We start from the raw sequence: 22541 nt of genomic DNA, 5'->3' as shown, positions 1-22541 counted from the left end.
GTTTACGCCTGGCTCCAAAGCCGGTGCTCCACGCACTGGCACACAGTGCTCCCCCAACACGGGCTATGACACAGGGACCCTGTGGGTCTGGCACCCCTTGGGGCCGCGGGGGGCTCACCATGCCTCCGGTGCACTCACGGCAGTCCTGCAGGCATCTGATATTCTCCCAGGTACTGTAGGCCTTCAGCCCCGCCACCAGTGCCTGCAGCGGGCGACTGTCCACCAGCTCCTTCCCGTGGAAGACGTCCTCGTCCAGGAGGACCCCAGCATACCTGTGAGACAGGCAGAGATGTGTGAGGGACCCAGCAGCACCCCAACCCACGTGAGAGGGAGCACGGGGGAACGAAAACACAGGCCGGTGACTGAGTAAATGCAGGGGTTAACCTGGTCTTCCCTCAGTGGCTCCTAAAGCCGCCACATGCCCTTCAGAACCCTCACCCCGCACCGTGATGCTCCATGGCACCATCCTCCCCTAGGAAGGCCCCTCCTCCACCTTCCCTCCAAGTTTGCTTTTCAGCCAGTCCCTCACAGGCCTCATTGCTCACGGTGGCATCTGTCTTCACACCTCTGACCCCACGGAAATGGAGCACTCGGCTTACTTCTCTCTCTATTTTAATCTCTAGTTTGGATCATATTCCAAACTATTTTCTTCTTGCCTTCACGCAAAAACAGTTTCACGTGTCTCTTGTATTTCTAATTTTTTAAATTCCACTGCCATCAAAAATCCTGAAACGTACTGTGTGCTAGCCAGAATAGTGGCCCCCAACGATGTCCAGGTCCTCATCCCGGGAACCTCAGAGTATATTACCCCACCTGGCAAAAGGGATCTTGCAGACGTGATTTAGTTAAGGATCTTGACATGGGGAGGGTATCCCGGATTGCCCAGCTGGGCCCGATGTAATCACAAGGGCCCTTCTAAGTGAGAGGGAGGAGGAGAGGAAGACAGGGACACACCCAGGAAGCAGCCAGGGTGACGCAGTACAGAAAGACTCAAGCGGCCATTGCTGGCTTTGAAGATGCAACAAGCAGCCAAGAGCCAAGTAGTGAGGCAGCCTCCGGCAGCTAGAAAAGGCAAGGGACCGGATCCTGCCCTGAGCCTCCAGAAGGAACGTAGCCCTCCCAACAACTTGATTTTTGATCGATCAGTGAGACCCATTTCAGATTTCTGACCTCTAGAAATGTAAGGTAATAAATCTGCCTTATATTAAGCCACCAAGTTTTTGGCAATTAGTTACAGCACCATTCAGAAACGAATACAGATTATGAACCATTTCTTCCTTCAAAATCATGAGTCACTGTTTTCCCTCATTCCTCGGCCACTGTGGGCATGACTACTGTGCAGGGCATGGCAGTGTCTGTTGGCCTTCCTCCGTCTGCACGCCTCTGTCTCAATTTGAAGCCAGGTACCTGAGGGTGACTGTGGATATTCAATAAGAAGGTGATTGCCTTTTGACCTTGTTCCCAACATGGACCCGGATGAATCTTGTCAATTTTCTGTTTTATTGTTTAACTTGAGGGCTGACTCAGGTCTGGAAGGTTTGTGAGTTTGTGTTGCAGAAGAAAGAATGCCTTGGGGGAGGTTGTGATCACCGGATGGCTGGCCCTCAGCAGTGTTACAGATCACCCCAGGGCTCATCAGGAGTGGTCCCTTTGTTTCTCCGAAGTGCAAAGCTCCTCCTGCTGAGCCCCCTTAGCTCTATAAAACCCCCATGCTTTTTGCTCTGGTTAAGGTCGATTTGAACAAACTCAGGCTACTACCTTCTCATTTTGGCCAATTCGAATAAATCTTTCTCCTTCTCCAAGCACTGATGTCTCAGGGTTTGGGTTGCTGCACGTTGGGTGCATGAACTTGAGATTAAGAGGTTCTGTATCAAGTTCTGGTTTTCTTCTCTGCCATCTTTCAAAATTCCATAGTGGAGGGTACAGCTTCCCCTCCCGCTCTCTTCTTTTGAACACCTTCCTATTAGCCTTGTTTATAAAGTCTCTTTTAAAATGAGTTAGTGTCTGTAACAACTTCTAGGAATAAAAAGCTTTACTGAAATCTTTCTAAACTCAGCCAAACTCCAGGACACAGAGGAAGCCCTAGGACCAGGCACTAAAGTCAAGGGTGGTCAACACACAGGGAGGGTACTTTCCTCTAAGCATCTCAAACTTATTGGAAGGATCCAGGGAAGTGCCATGACGTATGGCCTCATTGGTCTCAACGGAAGGCCCAGATGCTGGAGATTGATCATGGTGACAACAGTTAGATGTGTTGATTCATTGATTGTTCTCCATCAACTGAGCGTCATCCATTGAGGTGATTATGTGACTTGTCTGCTTCATGTTAATATGGTGAATTATATAGCTTGATTTCAAATGTTAAACCAACCTAACATTCCCGGGATAAACCCCACTTGGTCATTGTATATTACCCTTTTTATATTTGACAGTATGTGATGTACTAACATTTTGTCCATAGGAAAAAGTGGTCTCACAATGGCTTTGTCTGGTTTTTGGTGTCTGGGTAATGCTTCAAAAATTAGTTGGAAAGTTTACGCTTCTCCCTTATTTTCTGAAAGAGTTTGTATAAAATTTGGGTGTTTTCTTTTCTTAAATATTTGGTAGATTTCACCAGTAATGTCCAATAAAGCTATTCAAATTTTCTTTCTTTTTTGAGTCACTTTTGGTAGTACATATCTTTCAAGAAATGTGCGTATGTCACATATGCTGTCAAATGTGTCGGGATTATACTGATATTGCATCAGTAACATAATCATAATGATATTTAATTTTATTCTTTCAAAGTCTGTAGGATCTGTAGTGATGTCCTCTTTTTTATTCCAGGTACTGGTAATTTGTGTCTCTTTTTTCCTTGACCAATCTAACTAAAGGTCTATCAATTTCATCTATCTTTTGAAAGAAAAAAATCGTTTTTGGCTTAATTATTTTTTCTCTATTTTTTGGACACTTCTTATTCTATTGATTTCTGCTCTCATTATTCTTTCTCTTTATTTGTTTAATTTAATTGTTTGATTTGTTCGTCTCTTGCTAGGTTCTTAAAATAGAAATTTATGCCATTGGCTTTGGACCTTTCTTCTTTTCTAATGTAAGCATTTAAAGTATACATTTTCCTCTGAGCACTGCCTTAGCTGTATACACAAATTTTGATATGTTATATTTCATTTTCATTTTGTTCAAAATATTTTCTAATTTCTCTTGTGATTTCTTCTTTAACCTAAGAATTAGGTGTGTTGTTTAGTTTCCTGATATTTGAGGATTATTCCAGATATTTTTCTGTTATTAATTTCTAATTTAATTTCATTCTACTCAGAGAACATACTTTGTATGATTTCAATTCTTTTAAATTTACATGGTCTGTCTTGATAAATGTTCTATGTACACTTGAAAAGAATGTGTATTCTCCTGTTGTTGGGTAGAGTGTTCAATAAGTGTCATTCAGGTCAAGTTCATTAGTAATGTTGTTCATATCTTTTGTCTCATTACTAGTTTTGTCTGTTTATTATATCAGTTACTCGGAGAGAAGGATTGATGCCTGCCACTATAATTTTAGATTTGCTAATTTCTCCTTTCAGTACTTTCCATCTCTGCTTCATGTATTTTGAGGCTATTTTGTTGAGTCCATGTAAATTTGGATTGTTATGTCTTCTTGATGAATAGATTGCCTTAACATCATGAGGTGTTCCCCTTTATCTTTGGTAATTTTCCTTTTTCAGAAGTTACATTATCTAATACTAATATATCCACTCCAGCTCTCTTATGGTTATTGCTTGTAGATATAAATTTTTTATTCTCATTCTTTTAACCTATTTGTCTTTAAATTTTAAGTGAGTTTCTTGTAGGAAGCATCCAGTTCAGTCTTGACTTACATCTGATAATCTACAAATAGGAGTGTTTAAACCATTACACCTAATGCAATTATCAACATGATTGCATTTGCAATTTTTCCCCTAAGTGTCCCATATGTTCTTTGTTCCCTTTTCCCACTGCTCTTGTCTTCTTTTGATTAATTGAATAATTTCTAGTATTCCACTGTTAGCTTTCTAACTATGCTACTCTTATTTTTATTAGTGATTTTTCTATGGTCTAAAATATGCATCTTTTTTCCTTATCAACATTATTGAGGAATAGTTTATTTACAACAGATTGCATTCATTCAAAGCACACCATTGAAAGTATTTTGACAACTGTACATATCCATTAGAATGCCACCACAATCCAGCTACAGAATATTTCTACATTTTCCTGAAAATGCCTCATGACTTTTTGCAGTCCATCCCTTCCTTCACCCCCACCTCCAGGCCACCACTGGCCTGCTCTTTGTCGCTGTAGATTAGTTTTCATTTTATGTAAATGGGATTATACAGTATGTGTTATGTCCTGCTTCTTTCAATAACCACACTGTTTTGAGATTCATCCACTTTGTAGCATGTATTAGAAGTTGTTCCTTTTAGTCGCTGACCAGAATCCATTCTAAGCAATGCATATATTACATTTCATTTATGCATTCACTTGATGCACATTTTGGTTATTTCCAGTTTAGACCTATTACAAATAAAACTGCTATGAAAATTCATGTAAAAATCTTAGAGGAGACATATGTCTTCATTTCTCTTGAGTAAATACGTAGGAGTGAAATGACTGGTCATATGATAGATGTATTTTTAACTTTTAAGGAACTGCCAAATAATTTTTCAAAGTGGTTGTGCAATATTACATTCCCACCAGCAGTGCACGAGAATTCTAGTAGTTCCACAGGCCTGCCAACAATTGGTGTTTGCAGTCTTTACAATTTTAGTTATCTTAGAGGATACGTAATGGCAAATTCTCATGGTTTGAATTTGTGTTTCCTGATAACTAATGATCATGAGCATCTTTTCATGCCTTTTGGCTAACCATTCATATATCTTCTTTTGTTAAGTGTTTATTCAAAACTTTTGCCCATATTCTGTTCGTTTGCTTATCTTATTTTTAGCATTCTTTACGTATTCTGGATAACATCCCCTTGTCAAATATTTGTATTGCAAATATTTCCTCCCATTCTGTGGCTTGCCTTTTTGTTTCCTTATTGACAAAAATCAATTTTGGCTCAAGGTATTTACCTTTGTCCATCCATAGAATAATCTTGTAACATCTGAACATCCCTGTTTCCTCAGTAAAACCTGCACATGCAAAACATGTTGCTTTTGGCCTCATCCTACAGCAAACAGGAAAGACTGCTATCCAACCACATACCTGAAACCATTGAGCTGGGGCAAGTTAACAAAACATGAAAACCATCATTCATTTAACTGGTACTTGGATGGAAAGAAATCTAATTGCATTCAGCAACTGCTATAAGCAAAGGGCTTGTGCATTTAGCATCTAACTTTGTCCTTACAAGGACCCTGTGAAACAGGAAATCATATCCCCACTTTACAGATGGGGAAACTGAGGCTTACCAGAGGTTACATACGTAAGTCAAGGTCTCTGTTAGGGCAGAGCTAGGATTCGAACTCAGAGCTCTCTAATCCTAAACACCATCCTCCTTTCACTGTAAATAATGGACTTGCCAGCGCCCTAGTAAGTTTATACCATTCCAAATCTACGCTATGGTATAGTCACCCATGCCCTGGGCTCTGACTGCAATGCGAGGACTCTCAGGGAAGCCCAGATCTGGTCATTCCAAAAAATGAGCACATGATTCCCCACGGACCTCCCTAAACACGCATTCACACACACGCAGACACTCACATCTGCACACTCACACACACACAGCCCCATACATTCTCCAAGGTGGAAATGGGTGGGAAATAAGAAATAAATAGGATTTAAGAAAAGAAAGAGTCGTGAGACTCTCTCCTAGCAGCCGGCTGCTGAGATTTCTTTGCCTTGCTGGCCTGCGATTTTGCTTGAGACTGACAGACACGGGCCCTGCTGAGGGAGTGTCCCTCTGCCTGTGGAGAGGTGTACACAGTGGCTCTTGTTCTTTGTCATACCCTCACGTCTGCTTGCAGAGGATCTGAGAAAGCCTTCCGTGTTCACAGGTCTTTGGAAAATGTGCTTGTGGCCCAGAAGATAAATTAGGAAATAGGGATTCTGTGGCAAAATTATTCTTCATTTCTAAATGTGCGTTTTAAGTAGGCAATGCCTTTACAAATGTAAGGTATTTATTTACAGGTTATATCCACGTGACATATTAGAACCCACCATCAAGGTAAGATTCATGAGAAATGCACATGAGTATTTCTAAAACTGTTAAGTCAGCACCGAGAGGGCAGGATTGAATTTTCAAAAATCTGTTTTACATAAAAAGAGCAAACAGGGGGCTGGCCTGGTGGCATAGTGGTTAAGTTCGTGTGCTCTGCTTCAGCGGCCTGGGATTTGTGGGCTCAGATCCTGGGCACAGACCTACATGCCACTCATCAAGCCATGCTGTGGTGGCACCCCACATATAAAATAGAGGAAGACTGGCACACATGTTAGCTCAGGGCCAATCTTCCTTACCAAAAAAAAAAAAAAAAAAAAAGACCAAGACCAAACAGGGCTTTGGCAATAACATATCAGAATTATTTAAGAATACAATAGAGTACACAAATACTAGTGTTTATTTGGTCAGGTAGCTAAGGTGCTTAACTATCCTGAACTCCACTTTTTGATAAAGATAGGACTTTGGTGAGCTTCTGTAAATCATGAAGTGCCATTCTACCCATTCCTTCATTCGACAAGTATTCATGAGATCTTACTTTGTGTCAGGCACGGTTCTAGGAGGAATGGAAACATCAATTGAAAAACAAAGAGAGAAATTTGTTGAGTTGTCATGAGGCGTTAAATGAGTTACTACACGTAAAATCTTAGGACAGAGCCTGATACAAGGTAAGCAATTGAATATGTGTTAGCTATTATCTCAATTTTGTATCTGCAAGTGTTGAGTAAAAACAGATTGCCAGAGAGAATGATGACTCCAGTGAAAGACAGCGCAGTGGCGCTCCGGCCCCTCCTGGCCTGGAACCCAGCCTGGGCTGCTGGAGCTGCCCATTTGGCCTGGAATAAATTAGAAGAGAGGAAGACCCAAAATACTCCTTTTGGCTGGCACATCACAAACATGGATATTTTTTAAAATTGTTGGTCACTTTCTAAGCTAGGAAATTCACTTTTGTAACAAATCTCATTAGACAATTCCAAGGGGAGATATCAGCTACGAACCACCCTGGCTGCCAGCTCCTGGACTCCTTCATAATGTGGACCTTCTGCTTCAGAGACCAACGCAAAGCTCCAAACAACCTCGTGGCCAAGTGCGATGTAATGGCACAAGGTGATTTCACTGAGTTCAGTTGAAGCAACTGTGCAGAGAATCAGGCGCTTCTAGACGTGGAGATGCCAAATTAAGAATCCACAATTTCTATACTTGAAGAATTCACATCCACAAACCAAGAGTAATGGTGCCGTGATAACAGGGGGCCCAGGATGCTGCTCCAAGAAGCTCATAAGGGAGCTCCTTATTCCAGGAGGGGCTCAGAGAAGGTGTCTTGGAGAAGATGACAACTTGAACTGTATCTCAAAAGATGACGATGAACCACCAGGAGGAGGAGGCTGGGATGTGAGGGGTGAATGACGGAGGCAGGGTGGGGTCAGGCAGGAAATGGTGCTCTAGGGCCCTAGAAGGGAACTTGAGTTTTAGCCAGTACAGAAGACACTGGAAGGCCAAGGGAGGGTCCGGCAGGTAAGTGAGGATTCAGATTCCATTTCAGGTGTGGCGGCTTGTGGAGAACGGATTTAACAAGGGCCGGGCTGAATGTGGGGAGCGGGAGTCAAGAGAGGAAGCTGGGGAGGGTCCAGGTGGGAGGATGGGAAGGAGGGCTTTGAGTGATTTCAATGTAGGAGGAAAAATCACCAGAATGTGGTAATTGGTGGGATTGGGGGTAAAAGCTTCAGGAGTCTTGGGAGCGATGGCAACAACAACAACTAATATTTATTAAGCATTTATGACCACCACAGGAGGGCCTCTACTCTCACAGTTGGTGGGTAAGAACATGGAGGGCATCAGCGAGGTGACGCTGCTTGCATGTCTGGCAAGTCCTGGACACCAACCACCCACTGGCGTGGTGCTGAGTCAGGAAGCATGCAGGGAGTCATCAGCATTCAGCAGTGGCTGCCCTGAGCCCCCCAGGAAGAGGTTAAAAAGCCACCCAAGGATAGGCACCACGGCCAAATGCAGAAAACAGGAATCCTAACTGGCCACCTGGGCCACAAGGCAGGCAGGGGGGTGACCTGTTGGCTGTTGAGTACCGAGGGCCTGGAAAGGCACCTGATGCACAGGCCATGTGGTAAAGGGAGGAGGGGACCGCTCTGCCAGAAGGCGGAGTTCTGGAGAGGGTGGGAGGAAGAAAAGCCCTGGCAGGCTCCACAGGATGCCATCACCTCTCTTGGAGGCCCCCACCAAGCGAGCCCTCTGCTCACTAAGCTGGCCCTGCCTGGCAGCTGAGGAGTCAGTGGAGAGCTGGGTCCCACCTCTTTGGAAAAGCACATCAGATGATCTGAATGTGCATTCAGGTTGAGAACTGAGAACCAACCTCAGTATCAAGAATTATCTGACTTAGATGAAGCAGGGCTGGACGGGTAAAGCCAAAAGGGGTACATGGGAAGAGGGATGTGCTGTGGGGAGTTCGTGACAACTTCAGATGGAATAGATAAGGTTAAAAGAAATGTCACAGGCTTATGATATGGAAAGACACCAGAGACTTTTGCTCCCGTAATAACAGCAAGAAAAAAAATGGATAAAATAAAAATCATATTTTCCCAAAGAGCTATCAAAGAGCAAAGGCTGCAGGAAGATTTGATGAACTGAATTCCAGAGACAAACACTTTTTAGCAGACTGGACATTGCATAAGAAAGGAACAGAGAGCTTGAAGGCAGGTCCAGGGACGTTATCCAGGCCGAAGCATAGAGAAAGAAGATAGGAAGAAAAGAACGTAATTTCAGTGACATGTGGGATAATACAAAGCAGTTTGTCATCTGTATCATTAGAGACCCAGAAGGAAAGGAAAGACAGAATGGGACAGAAAAACATATTTAAAGGAATAATGGCCAAAATATTTCCAAATTTGATGAAAAACTTCAACCCACAGATCCCAGGGGCTCAACAAACTCCAAACGGCACAGACACACAAAACCACAAAACCACACCTGGGCCAACACAGTCAAACTCTGAAAACCAAAGAAAAAGAGAAAATCTTAAAAGCAGCTAGAGTGGGAATATAAGGAAATAGCCAGAAAAATCATAGCTGTTTTTTCACAAGACCAAAGAATCACGAAGACAATAGAGGGATATCTTTAAACTGTTCAAAGAAAAATAAGCTATCAACCCAGAATTCTGTTATCTATTGGCAATGTCTTTCAAAAAAAAGAAGAAGAAATAAAGACTTTCTCAAAAAAACAAAAAATGGGGAGAATTCATTGCCAACAGACCATTCTACAAAAAATGTTAAAAGTTCTTCAGACAGAACAAATATGGTATCAGTTAGAAACTTGGATCTACACAAAGAAATTAACAGTGTTAGAAATGAAATAAATGAAGGTAAAAGAAAATTCAATGTTCCTGATCTTTAATTGCTCTTATACATAGCTCTGTAAAAGAAAAAGAGTAGCGATGTATCGTGTGTTTGTAGCATATTTAAAAGTAAATTATGTGACAACAACAAAAAAGGACGGGAGGGAGGAATTGGGAATACGCTGTTTAAGATGCTGACACCACATGCGAAGCAGTATAATATTATTTGAAGGTAGTCTCTGATTCACCAAAGATGTATACTGCAAATCCTGGGTCAACAACTAAAATATTTTTAAAAGATGTGTAAATAATAAATCAACAAAAGAGATAAAATGAAAAATAATGTTCAGTTAACCCAAGAGGTGGCATAAAAAAAAGGAAAAAGAAGCAAAAAGCATATGGGAAAAATAAAAATTAGCTATCAATATAGATTTGAATCCAAAAATATCAATAATCATTTTAAATGTAATTAGTCTAAATATACCAGTTAAAAGTCAGAGATTTTTAAATTGGACAAAAAAGCAAGACCCAAATACATGTTGTTTTATAAGAAACCCAGTTTACAAACATAGGTAGATTAAAAATAAAAGTATGAAGATATACCATGAAAACATTAAACGGAAGAACTGTGGAGTAGCTATATTAATGTGATAAGACAGGCTTTAGGACAAGGAATATTTTTAGGGATTAAGAGACAATTTACAGAATTATAATAGCATCAATTCTCCATGAAGACATAACAATTCCATGTGTCTATGCATCTCAAAAAAAAAAGTTTCAAAATACTTGAGGCAAAAACTGAAAGAAGAAATAGACAAATTCATAATTACAGTTGGAAATGCCAACCTTCTTCTCTCAGTCATTGATGAACAGGAAGGCAGAAAATCAGTAGAGATGTACGTGATCTGCAGGCACCGGCAACCAACTGAGCCCAACCGACATTTATGACTATCCTCCCAGCTATAACAGGTTACACACTCCTCTCAGTGCGGAACAAGTTATGTATGCACATGCACGCACGCGTGCGCATGTCTCTGTGTGTGTGTGTATTCTGGTCCGTACATTTAAGAGAATAAAATTCATATAAAAGATGTTCTTGGACCATGACAGCACTCCTAAATAACCAAAGCAGTCAAAGTAGATGTCTCCAGGAGGATTTTAAACTATTTTGAACTGAATGAAAATGAAAACGAAAATACAACATATCAAAAACAGAGGGATGCAGGTAAAGCAATGCTCAGAGAGAAATTTTAGCATGTAATGATTATATTAGGCAAGAAGAAAGATCTCAAAGCAGTAACTCAACCACTCACCTTAAGAGAGAGAGAGAGAAAAACACAAAATATCAGGAATGAAAAAGGAGAAATCACTACTGGTCCCACAGGTGTTAAAAGGGCAATAAGAGAGTACTACAACCAACACTATTGCAATAAACTGACAAATTAGATGAAACAAATCAAAACTCATTTAAGAAGAAATAGGTAATCTGCAGAGACATATATCTATTAAAATCTACAAACATGGGGCTGGCCTGGTGGTGTAGTGAAGTTCACACGCTCTGCTTTGGTGGCCTGGGGTTCGCAGGCCCGGATCCCAGGCACGGAACTAGCACTGCTCATCAGGCCACACTGTGGTGGCGTCCCACATAAAATAGAGGAGGACTGGCACAGACGTTAGCTCAGCAGCAGTCTTCCTCACACACACACAAAAATCCTACAAACAAAGCCTCTAGGATGAATAAGAGAATTTCACAAGACTATAGATCAATATACTGAAGTAAATAGTATCCCTATATACTAGAAATAAACAATTGTACCCCCCCAAAGGTAAAATACCTAGGTATAAATATAGCAAAATATGTGCAGGATCTATATGTTGAAAATGACAAAACACTGAAGACTAAAGATAGAAATCTAAGAAGATCTAAATAAATGGAGAGATACACAGTGTTCCATGAATTGTAAGACTCCACATTAAGAAGTCAATTCTCCCCAATTAGATCTATAGATTCAACACAGTCCACAGCAAAATACCTGCAATCTTCTTTGTAGCTATTTACAGGATGATTCTAAAATGTATAAAATAAAGGCAAAAAGGAATGAGAAGAGCCAAAACAACTCTGGAAAAGAAAAACAAAGTGGAAGAAAATTCACACGACCCAATTTCAAGACAAATCAAAATTTAAAGCTTTCAAATCAAATCAAAATTAAAAACTATTGCTCTGATTAAGACATTTTTAAAAGAATAAAAGGAAAAATGACCCACTGGGAGAAAATATTTGCAAATCACATATGATACAAAAAAATCTATCCAGAATATATAAGGAACTCTCATACATTGTTCTCATAGGAACAAATATCCAGATTTAAAAACGGGTGAAAGCTCTGAACAGATGCTTCACCACAGAAAATAGACAGGTGGTAAATAAGCCCATGAAAAGATACCAAACATCATTAGTTATTAGGGTAATAAGAATCACAACCATTAGAAAAGCCAAAAAAATTAAAAAACAAAAATAAAACCTGATACCAGTGGCTGGCAGGGATGCAGAGCAGCTGGAACTCTCATGCATTACTGGTGGAAATACAAAATGATGCAACCACTTTGGAAAACAGTTTAGCAATTTCTTAGAAAGTTAAAAACACACCATACGACTCACCAATCCCACTTTTATGTACTCGCCAAGTGAATCAAAAACTTTTGTTTACATGAAAACTTGTAGAGGGTTGTTTATAGCGGTGTTATTCATAATCATCAGAAATTGGAAACAATCTGTATGTCCCTCCACAGGTGAATAGATAAACAACCTGTGGCACATCCATACACTGGAATACTAGTCAGCAATAAAAAGTAAGAAACTATTGACTCACCCAACAACATGGGTGAATCTGAAATGCATTTTGTTAAGTGAAAGAACCAGACCCAAAAGACTAAATAGCATACAGTTCCATTTATATGATATTCTGGAAAAGGAAAAACTATAGATGTGAACAACAGGTTGCCAGAGGGGGAGAGTATGAAGAGGAGTTGACTACAAAGGGCAGCACGAGGAAATGCAGGATGTGATGAAACAACTTGGTTTGATACTGGAGTGGAGACGCACAACTCTATGCCTTTATCAAAACCCATAGAACCGTATGCCACAAAGAGTGAATTGTACACAAATTTAAAAACAACAATAACAATCAGGATGTCAGGGGAACACAAGATGGAAGGTAGACGGTGACAAATGAAGCTAACAGCAGTACAAATGTTTGACACAACCACACTGAAGCAGACGAGAAAGGAGCTAACCTAAAAACCTTGGGAAAACAGTAGTTTGAGTAGATATTGAAAGGCGAAAGAAAAAAACAACTATACACTAACAGTGTACTCCGGGTGGTAACTGTTTTTCTCACAGTGGTAAGGATTTGCAATTCTGAAACTAATTTCAGTATGACATGCACACTACGGTCAAATAAGAAAATGTGTTATCATGGGGCCAGCCCGGTGGCACAGCGGTTAAGTTCGCACGTTCGGCTTCCGCAGCCCAGAGTTCATCGGTTTGGATCCCGGGTGCAGACGTGGCACTGTTTGTCAAGCCATGCTGTGGTAGGTGTCCCACGTAAAACAGAGGACGATGGGCAGGGATGTTAGCTCAGGGCCAGTCTTCCTCGGCAGAAAGAGGAGGATTGGCAGCAGATGTTAGCTCAGGGCTAATCTTCCTCAAAAAACAAAATGTATTATCATTAAGGAGAGTTAGATTTCTCCCAGTCAGAGAAAAAAGTTACAAATAAGGAAAGGAGAAAATGCTAGAATAAATCCTGTGGTGCTAGAGCAGAGTCAGAGGTATCAATATGAACACATTTTTAAAATTTAACTGTATATACTGATACATTACATACATTTCCTAGCCATGTCCTCTGAGGAGGACTAGAAACAATGACACCCCAGTAAGAGTTAGCACACCAAGCACTCAGATCTTAGCCTCCAAATACCATTCTCCAATCAAAGGAACCAAGGATTCCCGGGCTGGGGCAGGACAAATACAATATGACCCCGGAACATCTTCTGTGGTCATAGGGTAAGGAAGTGCTAAAGAAACAAAGGGCACATCAAAAGGATATAGGAGTGAGTTCAGTGGGAAAAAGAATTGTGACCACTCGCTGATGTCTGCTACGGGCAAAGGATGAAAAGCGGCAGTGGTGACCTACACATTGGGTATTTGACAACTCTGCCCTAGGTGATGCTTGCTGTATGAAGTATTACTCTCCATATGGATGACACGTGATCTACTCTGTAATTCAGCTTATGTCATGCCTATGTGACCATATTTTCCATACTAATATAAGAACACATAGTCTGTCAACAGAATTTCCTTAATTGATACTTTATTAGAATATTCAGGCTGTACCATCATTGTACTTTTTGTGGAAAACAGGGACCAACCTTGAGTTTCCCAGAAGAAATTGGTAGCTCAGCTGGGGTGGGAGAAAAAAAGAACCAGCATCGCAATCAAAACTGTGAATAAAACTTTATGCACTAGCTAGGCATTTTCTGTACATATTATTCATAAAAGAATTCAGGTGAAAAAGATGAAGCAGTCTTGTCCACAGCCAAGGGAGTTAATTCAGAGTTTGAAACTAAAAAAGAAAACGGACTTAGCACGGGCTGAGCAAAGGGATCAAAAAAAGGACATATGAGTTAACCTACAAGAGTTCCCATGGTCACCGCTGTCACAGTTACAGCAACTAAATAAATAAAACAATAATGAATTGTAACCCAAAGAATAAGATAAAAGTCCGTCAGTTCATACTGATATAAATAAATTATTAAATAAATGAAAGAAACAACTCTTCCTTACAGAAGAATTTCTGTGTGTGTGTAGGGAAATAGAAAATCATCATTATAACACCACAGTAATAATTGCTACAGGTTAGACCCATTGATCAATGCTTAAATTATTGGTTATGAGTTTGAGGAGAAGCACAATGTTTGTATAGCCTCAAAGTATTTTCCTCAAAATATTTACTAATTACTGTGATGGTTTTAACATATTTCCACAAATCTTCGACGCTCTTCCCTCCAGGGGGTGGAGCTCAACTTTCCTCCCCTTGAGTGTAGGTGAGACTCATGACTTGCTTCTAAAGAACAGAGTTTGGAGAGGGAAAAACAATAACTCTTCACTGGAGAAGCCTGGCTGATGCACCTTAACCAAGTGATCAGGATTATCATCATCACGAATAAGACACATTGATATCAGGATACCTAAATATGACGTGATAAGAGCTCATCATTTTGTGTTTTTTCCTCCCAAATATCCATAACCTTAGTCATTCATGAGAAAATGTCATACAGTCCAAACCAAATACCTGGCCAGGACTGTCCTTAAGTGCTAAAGTGACAACAAGAAAGGACTGAGGAACTTCCACAGATTTGAGGACTCTAAGGAGCTCAGAAAACTAATTGCAAAGTTGGATCCTGGATCAGGAAAAGGACGTGAGTGGAAAGACGGGGGGAATTCAAATCAAATTTGGATAATTAATAATGTACTGACGTTAACTTTCTAGTTTTGATCATTGTACCATGCTCGTGTAGGATGGTAACATTAGAGGAGCTGAGTGAAGGCTATAGGGGACCTTTCTATATTCTTTCCACTTATTTTGTAAGACTAAAATTTTTCAAGTAAAATGTTTAAATTAAAAAGGCAATTGATTGCTTAAAAGAAAAAAATAGCGATGTACTATGGAGTTGTCAATGTAAAGAGAGGTAACATATATGACAACAGTAGCACAAAGGATAGAAAGGGATAAATGGGATTACATTCTTGTAAGATTATATAATAGACAAAGTGGTATAATATCAATTCAAGGTGGACACTGGCAAGATACGGATGCATATTACGATAGTTAAAGTATTCACGAGGAAAAAGAAAAAGAAAAAAGTCCAGGTAGAAGCAAAGAGAGGAGATAAAAAGAAATACTAAAAAATACTCTAAAACCCCCAAAAAAGGAAAGAAAGGGAAAATGAAGAAACCAAGAAAAGATAGAACAAATGTGAAGCAAGTAGCAAAATGGCAGACTTAACTATATTAGGAATTACAGTAAATAAAAATGAGCCAAACGTTAAAAGATTCTCAGACTGAGGCTGGTCCAGTGGCATAGTGGTTAAGTTTGCGTGCTCCATTTCAGTGGCTTGGGGTTCATGCATTCAGATTCTGAGTGTGGACCTACACACCACTCATCAAGTTGTGCTGTGGCAGCATCTCACATACAAAACAGAGGAAGACTGGTACATATGAATCAGGAACAAAATAAGGATGTCCACTCTTTCCATTGCTGTTCAATACTGTAGTGGAGGTTCCAGCAAGTCCAAGAAGGCAAGAAAAAGGGGGAAAAAAGCATAAATATTGGCAAGGAAGAAATAAAACTCTCTTTATTCACTTGTAATATGATTGTGTATACAGAAAATCTAAAGGGTCTGTAAAGAAACTACTAAATCTAATAAATGAATTTAGTGAGAATATAGGATACAAGGCCAACATACAGAAATTAATTACATTTCCATATGATATTAACAATTGGTAATTAAATTTAAAAAGCTGTTCCATTTGAATAAATTTAGCAAAAAAAGTGAAAGATCTCTAGACTATGAATTATAAAATACTGCTAAGAAAAATTAAAGACCTATATTAATGAAGAGATATACACCATCTTTTGGGTTTTGAAAGACCCAATACTGCCTGAATTGCTTTATAGATAATGCAATCACAAATAAACCCGAGCAGGGTGTTTTGGGCAAGAAAACTGATGAGCAGATTCAAAATTGCATGTGGAAATGCAAAAGACCTGGAATAGCCAAGATGATTTTGAAAAAGAACAGACTTAGATGACTCGCGTGACATGATTTCTTTCTCTTTCTTTTTCAACAGTTTTATTGAGATATATTTCACATACCACAGCATTCACACTTTGAAAATGTATAATTCAGTGGTTTTAAGATTATTTACAGAGTTATGCAACCATTAGCCTCTAATTTTAGAACATTTCATCACCGCATAAAGAAACCCCAAACCCATTAGCAATCGCTCCTCACTCCCTCTTCTACCCTCTAGTCTGTGGCAACCACTGCTCTATTTTCTGTCTCTCTGAATACAACTATTCTGGAAATTTTATACCAATGGAATCATGCAGTATGATCTTTGTGACTAGTTTCTTTCACTGGGCATAATGTTTTCAAGGTCCACTCCTGCTGTAGCACATATTGGTACTTCATTCCTTTTTATCGCCAAATAATATTCCACTGTGTGGATATACCACATTTGTTTATCCATGTCTTAGTTGATAGACATTTGGATTGTTTCCATGTTTTGGGTGTTATGAATAATGTTGCTATGAACGTTCATGTACAAGTTTTGGTATGCACAGCTGGTTTCATTTCTCTTGAGTTATGTACCTAGGAGTGGAATTGCTGGGTCATGGTAATTTCATGTTTAATCTTTGGAAAAACTGCCAAACTGTTTTCCAAAGTGGCTGTACCATTTTACATTCCCTCCAGCAATGTATGAAGGTTCCATTTCATCATATCTTCACCAACGCTTGTTAGTATCTTGTTAATTATAGCCATCTTGGTGGATGCAAAGTGATAACTCAGTGTTGTTTTGATTTGCAGTTCCCTAAGGAATAATGATTTTTGGCATTTTTTCAGGTGCTTATTGACCATTTGTATCTCTTATTTGGAGAAATGTTTATTCAGATCTTTGTCCATTTTTCAGTTGGGTTATTTGTCATTTTATTGTTGAATTGCAGAAGTTTTTTATAAGTTCTACACGCAAGTCCCTTATCACACATATGATTTGCAAATATTTTCTCCTATTCTGTGGATCGTCTTTTAATTTTCTTGATGGTGTGTTTTGAAACACAAACAGATTTTACTTCTGATAAAATTCAATTTGTCTATTTTTTTCTTTTGTCACTTAACGCTTTTGGTGTTATATCTAAGAAACTATTGCCTAACCCATGGTTGTGAAGATTTACTCCTGTTTTCCTCTAAGAGTTTTATTCTTTTAGCTCTTATATTTAGGTCTGTGCTTCATTTTGGGCTAATTGCAATGGACGGAGTGAGGGAGGGGTCCAACTTCATTCCTTTGCATGTGGATATCCAGTTCCACCAGCACCACTTGTTGAAAAGACTATTCTTTTGCCCATTAAATTGTCTTAGCACCTTTGTCAAAAATCAGCTGACCATAAATTTAGGGCTTTATTTCTGTCTTCTCAATTCTATTCCATTGATCTATTTGTCTGTCCTATGCCAATACCACACTGTCTTGACTACTGGAGCTTTGTAGTAAGTTTTCAAATAGAGAAGTGTATGTCTTCCAACTCTTTCTCCTTTTTCAAGACTGTTTTGGCTATCCGGGCTCCTTTTTGTTCCATGTGTTCAAATTTTTAAAATCAGCTTGTCAATTTCTGAAAAACAGGCTTCTGGGATTTTGATAAAGATTGCACTGAATCTGTACTTTAATTAGAGGAGTATTGCCATATTAACAATCTTAAGTCATCTGATCTATAAACATGGGACACCTTTCCAAATATTCACATCTTCTTTAACTTCTTTTGTTAAATTTACCCCTAAGTATTTTATTCTTTTTTGATGCTATTGTTAATGGAATTGTTTGACCTCATTTCATTTTTGGATTATTCATAGCTAGGATATAAAAATACAATTGATTTTTGTATATTGATCTTGTATCCTATAATCTTGCTGAACTTGTTTATTAGTTTTAACAAACTTTTAGTGGATTCCTTAAGATTTTCTATTTACAACACCACGTCATCATCTATAAATAGAGATAGTTTCACTACTTCCTCTCCAATCTGTATGCCTCATTATTTTTCTTGCCTGCTTGTCCTTGCTAGATCATTCAACATAACGGGGAATAGATGTAGAGAGAGCAGAGACATCCTTATCTTGTTCCTGATTTTAAGGAGAAACCACTCAATCTTTTACTATTACATATGATTACATAGAACTGTAGAATTTTTATAGATGACTTTTATGAGATAGAAGAAGTTCCCTTCTATCCTAGATTTTTGAGAGTCTTTTATGATAAAAGGGTGCTGGATTTTGTCAAATGCTTTTTCCACATATGTAGAGATGATCACGTGGGGTTTTTTCACCTCTTCTATTAATATGGTATGTTACATTGGTTGATTTTTGTATGTCAAACCGACCTCACATTCTTGGGATAAATCTCACTTGGTCATGGTGTATCATGGTCATGGTGTATCATGGTCATGGTGTATAATTTTTTTTATATGTTGCTGGATTCAGTTTGCTAGCATTTTGTTGAAGATTTTTACATTGATATTCATAGGTTATTTTGGTCTAGAGTTTCCTTCTAATATCTTTGCCTCATTTTGGTATTGAGTATTCTAGCCTCATAGAATAAGTTGGAAAGTGTTCCCTCCTCTTCTAAATTTTAGAAGGATTAAAATTACTAATCCAATCTCTGTAGTTGCTATAGGTCTGTTCAGATTTTCTGTTTATTCTTTATTCAGTTTTGGTAGTTGGTACTTTTGTTGTCCATTTTTTATAGGTTATCTAATTTTTGGCACATTCTTGTTCATAATATTCCCTTATATTCCTTTTTATTTCTGTAAGGTCAGCCCCAATACCTGATCTCAAGACTTGCTATAAAGCTATGGTTATGAAGATGTCTTAGAGAGGACACAGAAAGCACTCTTCAGAAAAGAAAAAATAATGGGTAAATTAGACGTAATCAACATTAAAATTTTCTGCTCACCAAAAAGCGTCACTAAGAAAATGAAAAGACAAAACCCGGAATGGATGAAAATATCTACAATAGGTAAATCTGACAAAGAACTTGCTTTTAGAATATATAAACAACTCTTATAAGTCAGTAAAAAGGCAAAGAGCACAATTTAGAAAAATGTGCAAGGGACTTAAAGATCCCTTGTGAAGGAAATACACGATGGCCAATGAGCACAGGAAAAAGTTCTCAACAACATCAGCCACCAGGTAAGTATGAATTTAGCTGCAATGAGATACCATTTCATACCGCTTAGTCTGGATCAAATTGCGAAAGAGATGGAACAAACGTCGGTCAGGATACAGGGCAGCTGGAACTCTCATACATCGCCCGAGAGAGTGTAAAATGAAAAGCTGGAAGTTTCTTATAAAACTAGACAAACATGTCCCCAATTACCCTGCACCTCCTCTCTACGTTTTTACCCTAAGAAAAATGAAAGACTGTGCAAGAATATTCACTGTGGCTTATTCATAGTAGCTAAGAGTGTGGAAACAACCCAAATGTCCATCAGTGAGAGGATGGATTAAAAAATTGTGATTTATTCTTTTAATGCTACTACCCAGCAATAAAAATGAACAAACCACCAACAACATTGACAAACATCAAGACGTTACGTTGAATGAAATAAACTGAACACAAAAAAATACCTCCTGTATGATTCCATTTATATGAAGTTCAGGAACAGACAAAATCAAGCTACGGAGGTAGAAATCAGAAAGGTTGCCTCTGCCGTGGGGGTGAGGTGGGGGCCAATGGCAAAGGGGCCCGAGGGAACTTTCTGGGGTGATGGAAATGTTTTATATTTGGTTTGAGTGTTCATTACACAAGTTGATGTGGTTGTCAAAACTCATCACACAATACACTAAAATCTGTGCATTTCACTGTATGCAAATTAAACCTCAAAAACATTGTAAGTGAAATGTTGGCTGTAAGTAATTTACGTATTTTTCCAGGTGGCTTGGATCTCCCTTAGTGTTGTTCCTGAAGCTCAGTCTGCAGGAGTCGCTGTTCGTGCACCCTGGGATTCCAGGCTTGACGGCAGTAAGAGCAGAGCTGTGCCCAGTGAGCCCGTCCCAGCCAGGCCAGCAGCAGCTAGGCAGCCCCACAAGCCCAGCACACTGACTACGGTCTCTCCCACGACCATCTTTTTATAAACCCTGGCACGGGCTTACTGAGGGGTGCAGGAAATTTCAAACACACATCAATTCTAAATTATTCAGAAATTAATTCTTGTCCTTATCACTGAGAAGCAGGGTTGCACAGGGAGGAAAGAACAGAGGATCAACATCCAAAGTTTGGAGTTACATCCCAGCCCACCTGCTCCTGGACCCTGTGATTTTAGGCATTCTCCAATTTTCTGGTCTTTAGAATACAGTGGCGACACATAACTGCCCAGGCCACCTCCTAGGGCCTCGAGGAGGAAGAGTGGAGAAGCATAGACAAAACCTGCTGTAAAATGTGAATTTCCATGTGAATTTACGGTACTGTTACTGCTGTTTCATTCAATAGCCTGACACCTACCTCCCTCAAGTGCACACACCTTGACCTATTTTTGAAAACTTTACTGTAACTTAGAACCTTTACAGAGGTAGAGAAATTTGAACCATTTAAGTTTCTTTCTTTCAGAAATGCTGGAGAAACACTGGTTCGAGTCTTCTCAAATTTGCTGTGGATCCCATTCATCTGGATATACAGACAACCAAGAGCCGAACATCACTTTTAAGCCGAGCCCTGCATCTTAACCACAGATGCTTTCCTGCTTGCAGGTAGAAAATGAAGCCTCTGGCTCTCTCTCCTCTCACTCCTTACTAACACCAGGGCCTCACACTCACCTCCAGAGGGCAAACCCTGAGACCCATCTCACCTGCTGGCGAAGGTCAGGGCCAAGGCCGTGGCCAGGTGCGGCATCAGCCGAAGGGTCTGCGTTTGGTGCTCAATGATCTTGACCTCTTCCTTAGCTTTGGGCCCAAACTGCCTCCGGCTAGAGAGAAGCAAGCAGACACAATTTTTACCAAAATCCAATAGGCAACTTCATTTCCAGAGCTCAAAATTCTAAGCAGACATTTGCCGTTCGAATACATCAGAACACAGAATGCTCGAGCCTCCTGAAATGAGGTTAAGATAATAAGATATCACACGTTTCTGAATACAGCCCAACAGAAAGCTCTTCAGCTCTTGTGGAAATTAACCTTCCCACCATGGCATATATTCAAAACAGCGCATCTATTTGATACACAGAGTAATTTTTATCCGTTAACATTTACATAGCATTTTATCATTCCAAGTGCCCCACGATCATTAATTATTCAGCTTTAATAAGTTTGTGACATAATTAATAGGATGAGAGCAATATCCTAGAACATATTTCAAAAGGACATCCTCAAGAAGGAGGCGATGCTAACCCGGTGCTCCTGTCAGATTCACAGGCAGGTCATTACTTTCAGCCCAGCTCAGTCCCCCTGCAGTTCCACACGGAGGTCTTCTCCTCCTGCAACCTTCTCCACACCCTGCCTGCAACCCTGGGCCCTGTGGACAGCTGCTGCGTTTCGCTCCAAGGCAGCTGTGTCAGGGCAAACCCCGGTCTTCTTCACAGCAGTTTATAAAGCAGTGTGGGACTGTCCCCACAGGCAACCCCCACAGTCAGAATCCCGTGGCTGCAGACTGCCAAGAGCCTGGCCTGTCAGAGCACAGGGGCACCCCTGTGCCCCATGATGCTCCACAGTCCTGGGCTTGGAAGCCTCCTGCCTTTGAACGCCTCCGACCTTCATGTTGATTTCTGAAAGAACATTTCACACGCACATGCATGCCCACATGCACACACATATGTGCACGCATACACAGGCATGCACACACAGTGCTTTGTTATCAAACAGGCAGGGCAAACCTGTGCTTTGGACACCAGTGAAGTGAGGATATCTATCCATCAATCACTCGAGGAGAGAGGGGAAACAGCGAATGTTTTAAAATTTTATATTAATAGACTTTCTTAAACATAATTTGATGCTTTACTATTGTCTTTATTTGTAATTAAAAGAAGGGTACCATGATCTCTTAGTGCACAAGGTGTCTAGAATTCACAGTCCGGACCTGTCGTGTGGGTGGGAGGTGGTGGGGACGTAGACGACAGTAAGCACACACAGGGCAGCCGCTTCGAGCACTGTGAGTGCAGGCTCGTTTTCTACGAGCACGGACTCCCCCAG

At 40.0% G+C, this 22541-nt stretch overlaps 1 protein-coding gene across 1 annotated transcript in view; it reads right to left on the bottom strand.

The window, feature by feature from the left end:
- Positions 1-22541, bottom strand: part of ACOXL (acyl-CoA oxidase like) — a 256960-nt gene that overhangs the window by 91521 nt on the left and 142898 nt on the right. The window contains exons 11-12 of the mRNA XM_046662297.1: positions 21206-21322; positions 119-272 (exon numbers count right to left, since the gene is read on the bottom strand). Of these exons, the coding sequence (XP_046518253.1) occupies positions 119-272; positions 21206-21322 (271 nt within the window). The remainder of the gene's footprint in view (positions 1-118; positions 273-21205; positions 21323-22541) is intronic.

Source organism: Equus quagga, chromosome 5, assembly GCF_021613505.1.
Source record: "Equus quagga isolate Etosha38 chromosome 5, UCLA_HA_Equagga_1.0, whole genome shotgun sequence".
Classification (NCBI taxonomy): Eukaryota; Metazoa; Chordata; class Mammalia; order Perissodactyla; family Equidae; genus Equus; species Equus quagga.
This window is presented reverse-complemented; position numbering and strand designations above follow the sequence as displayed.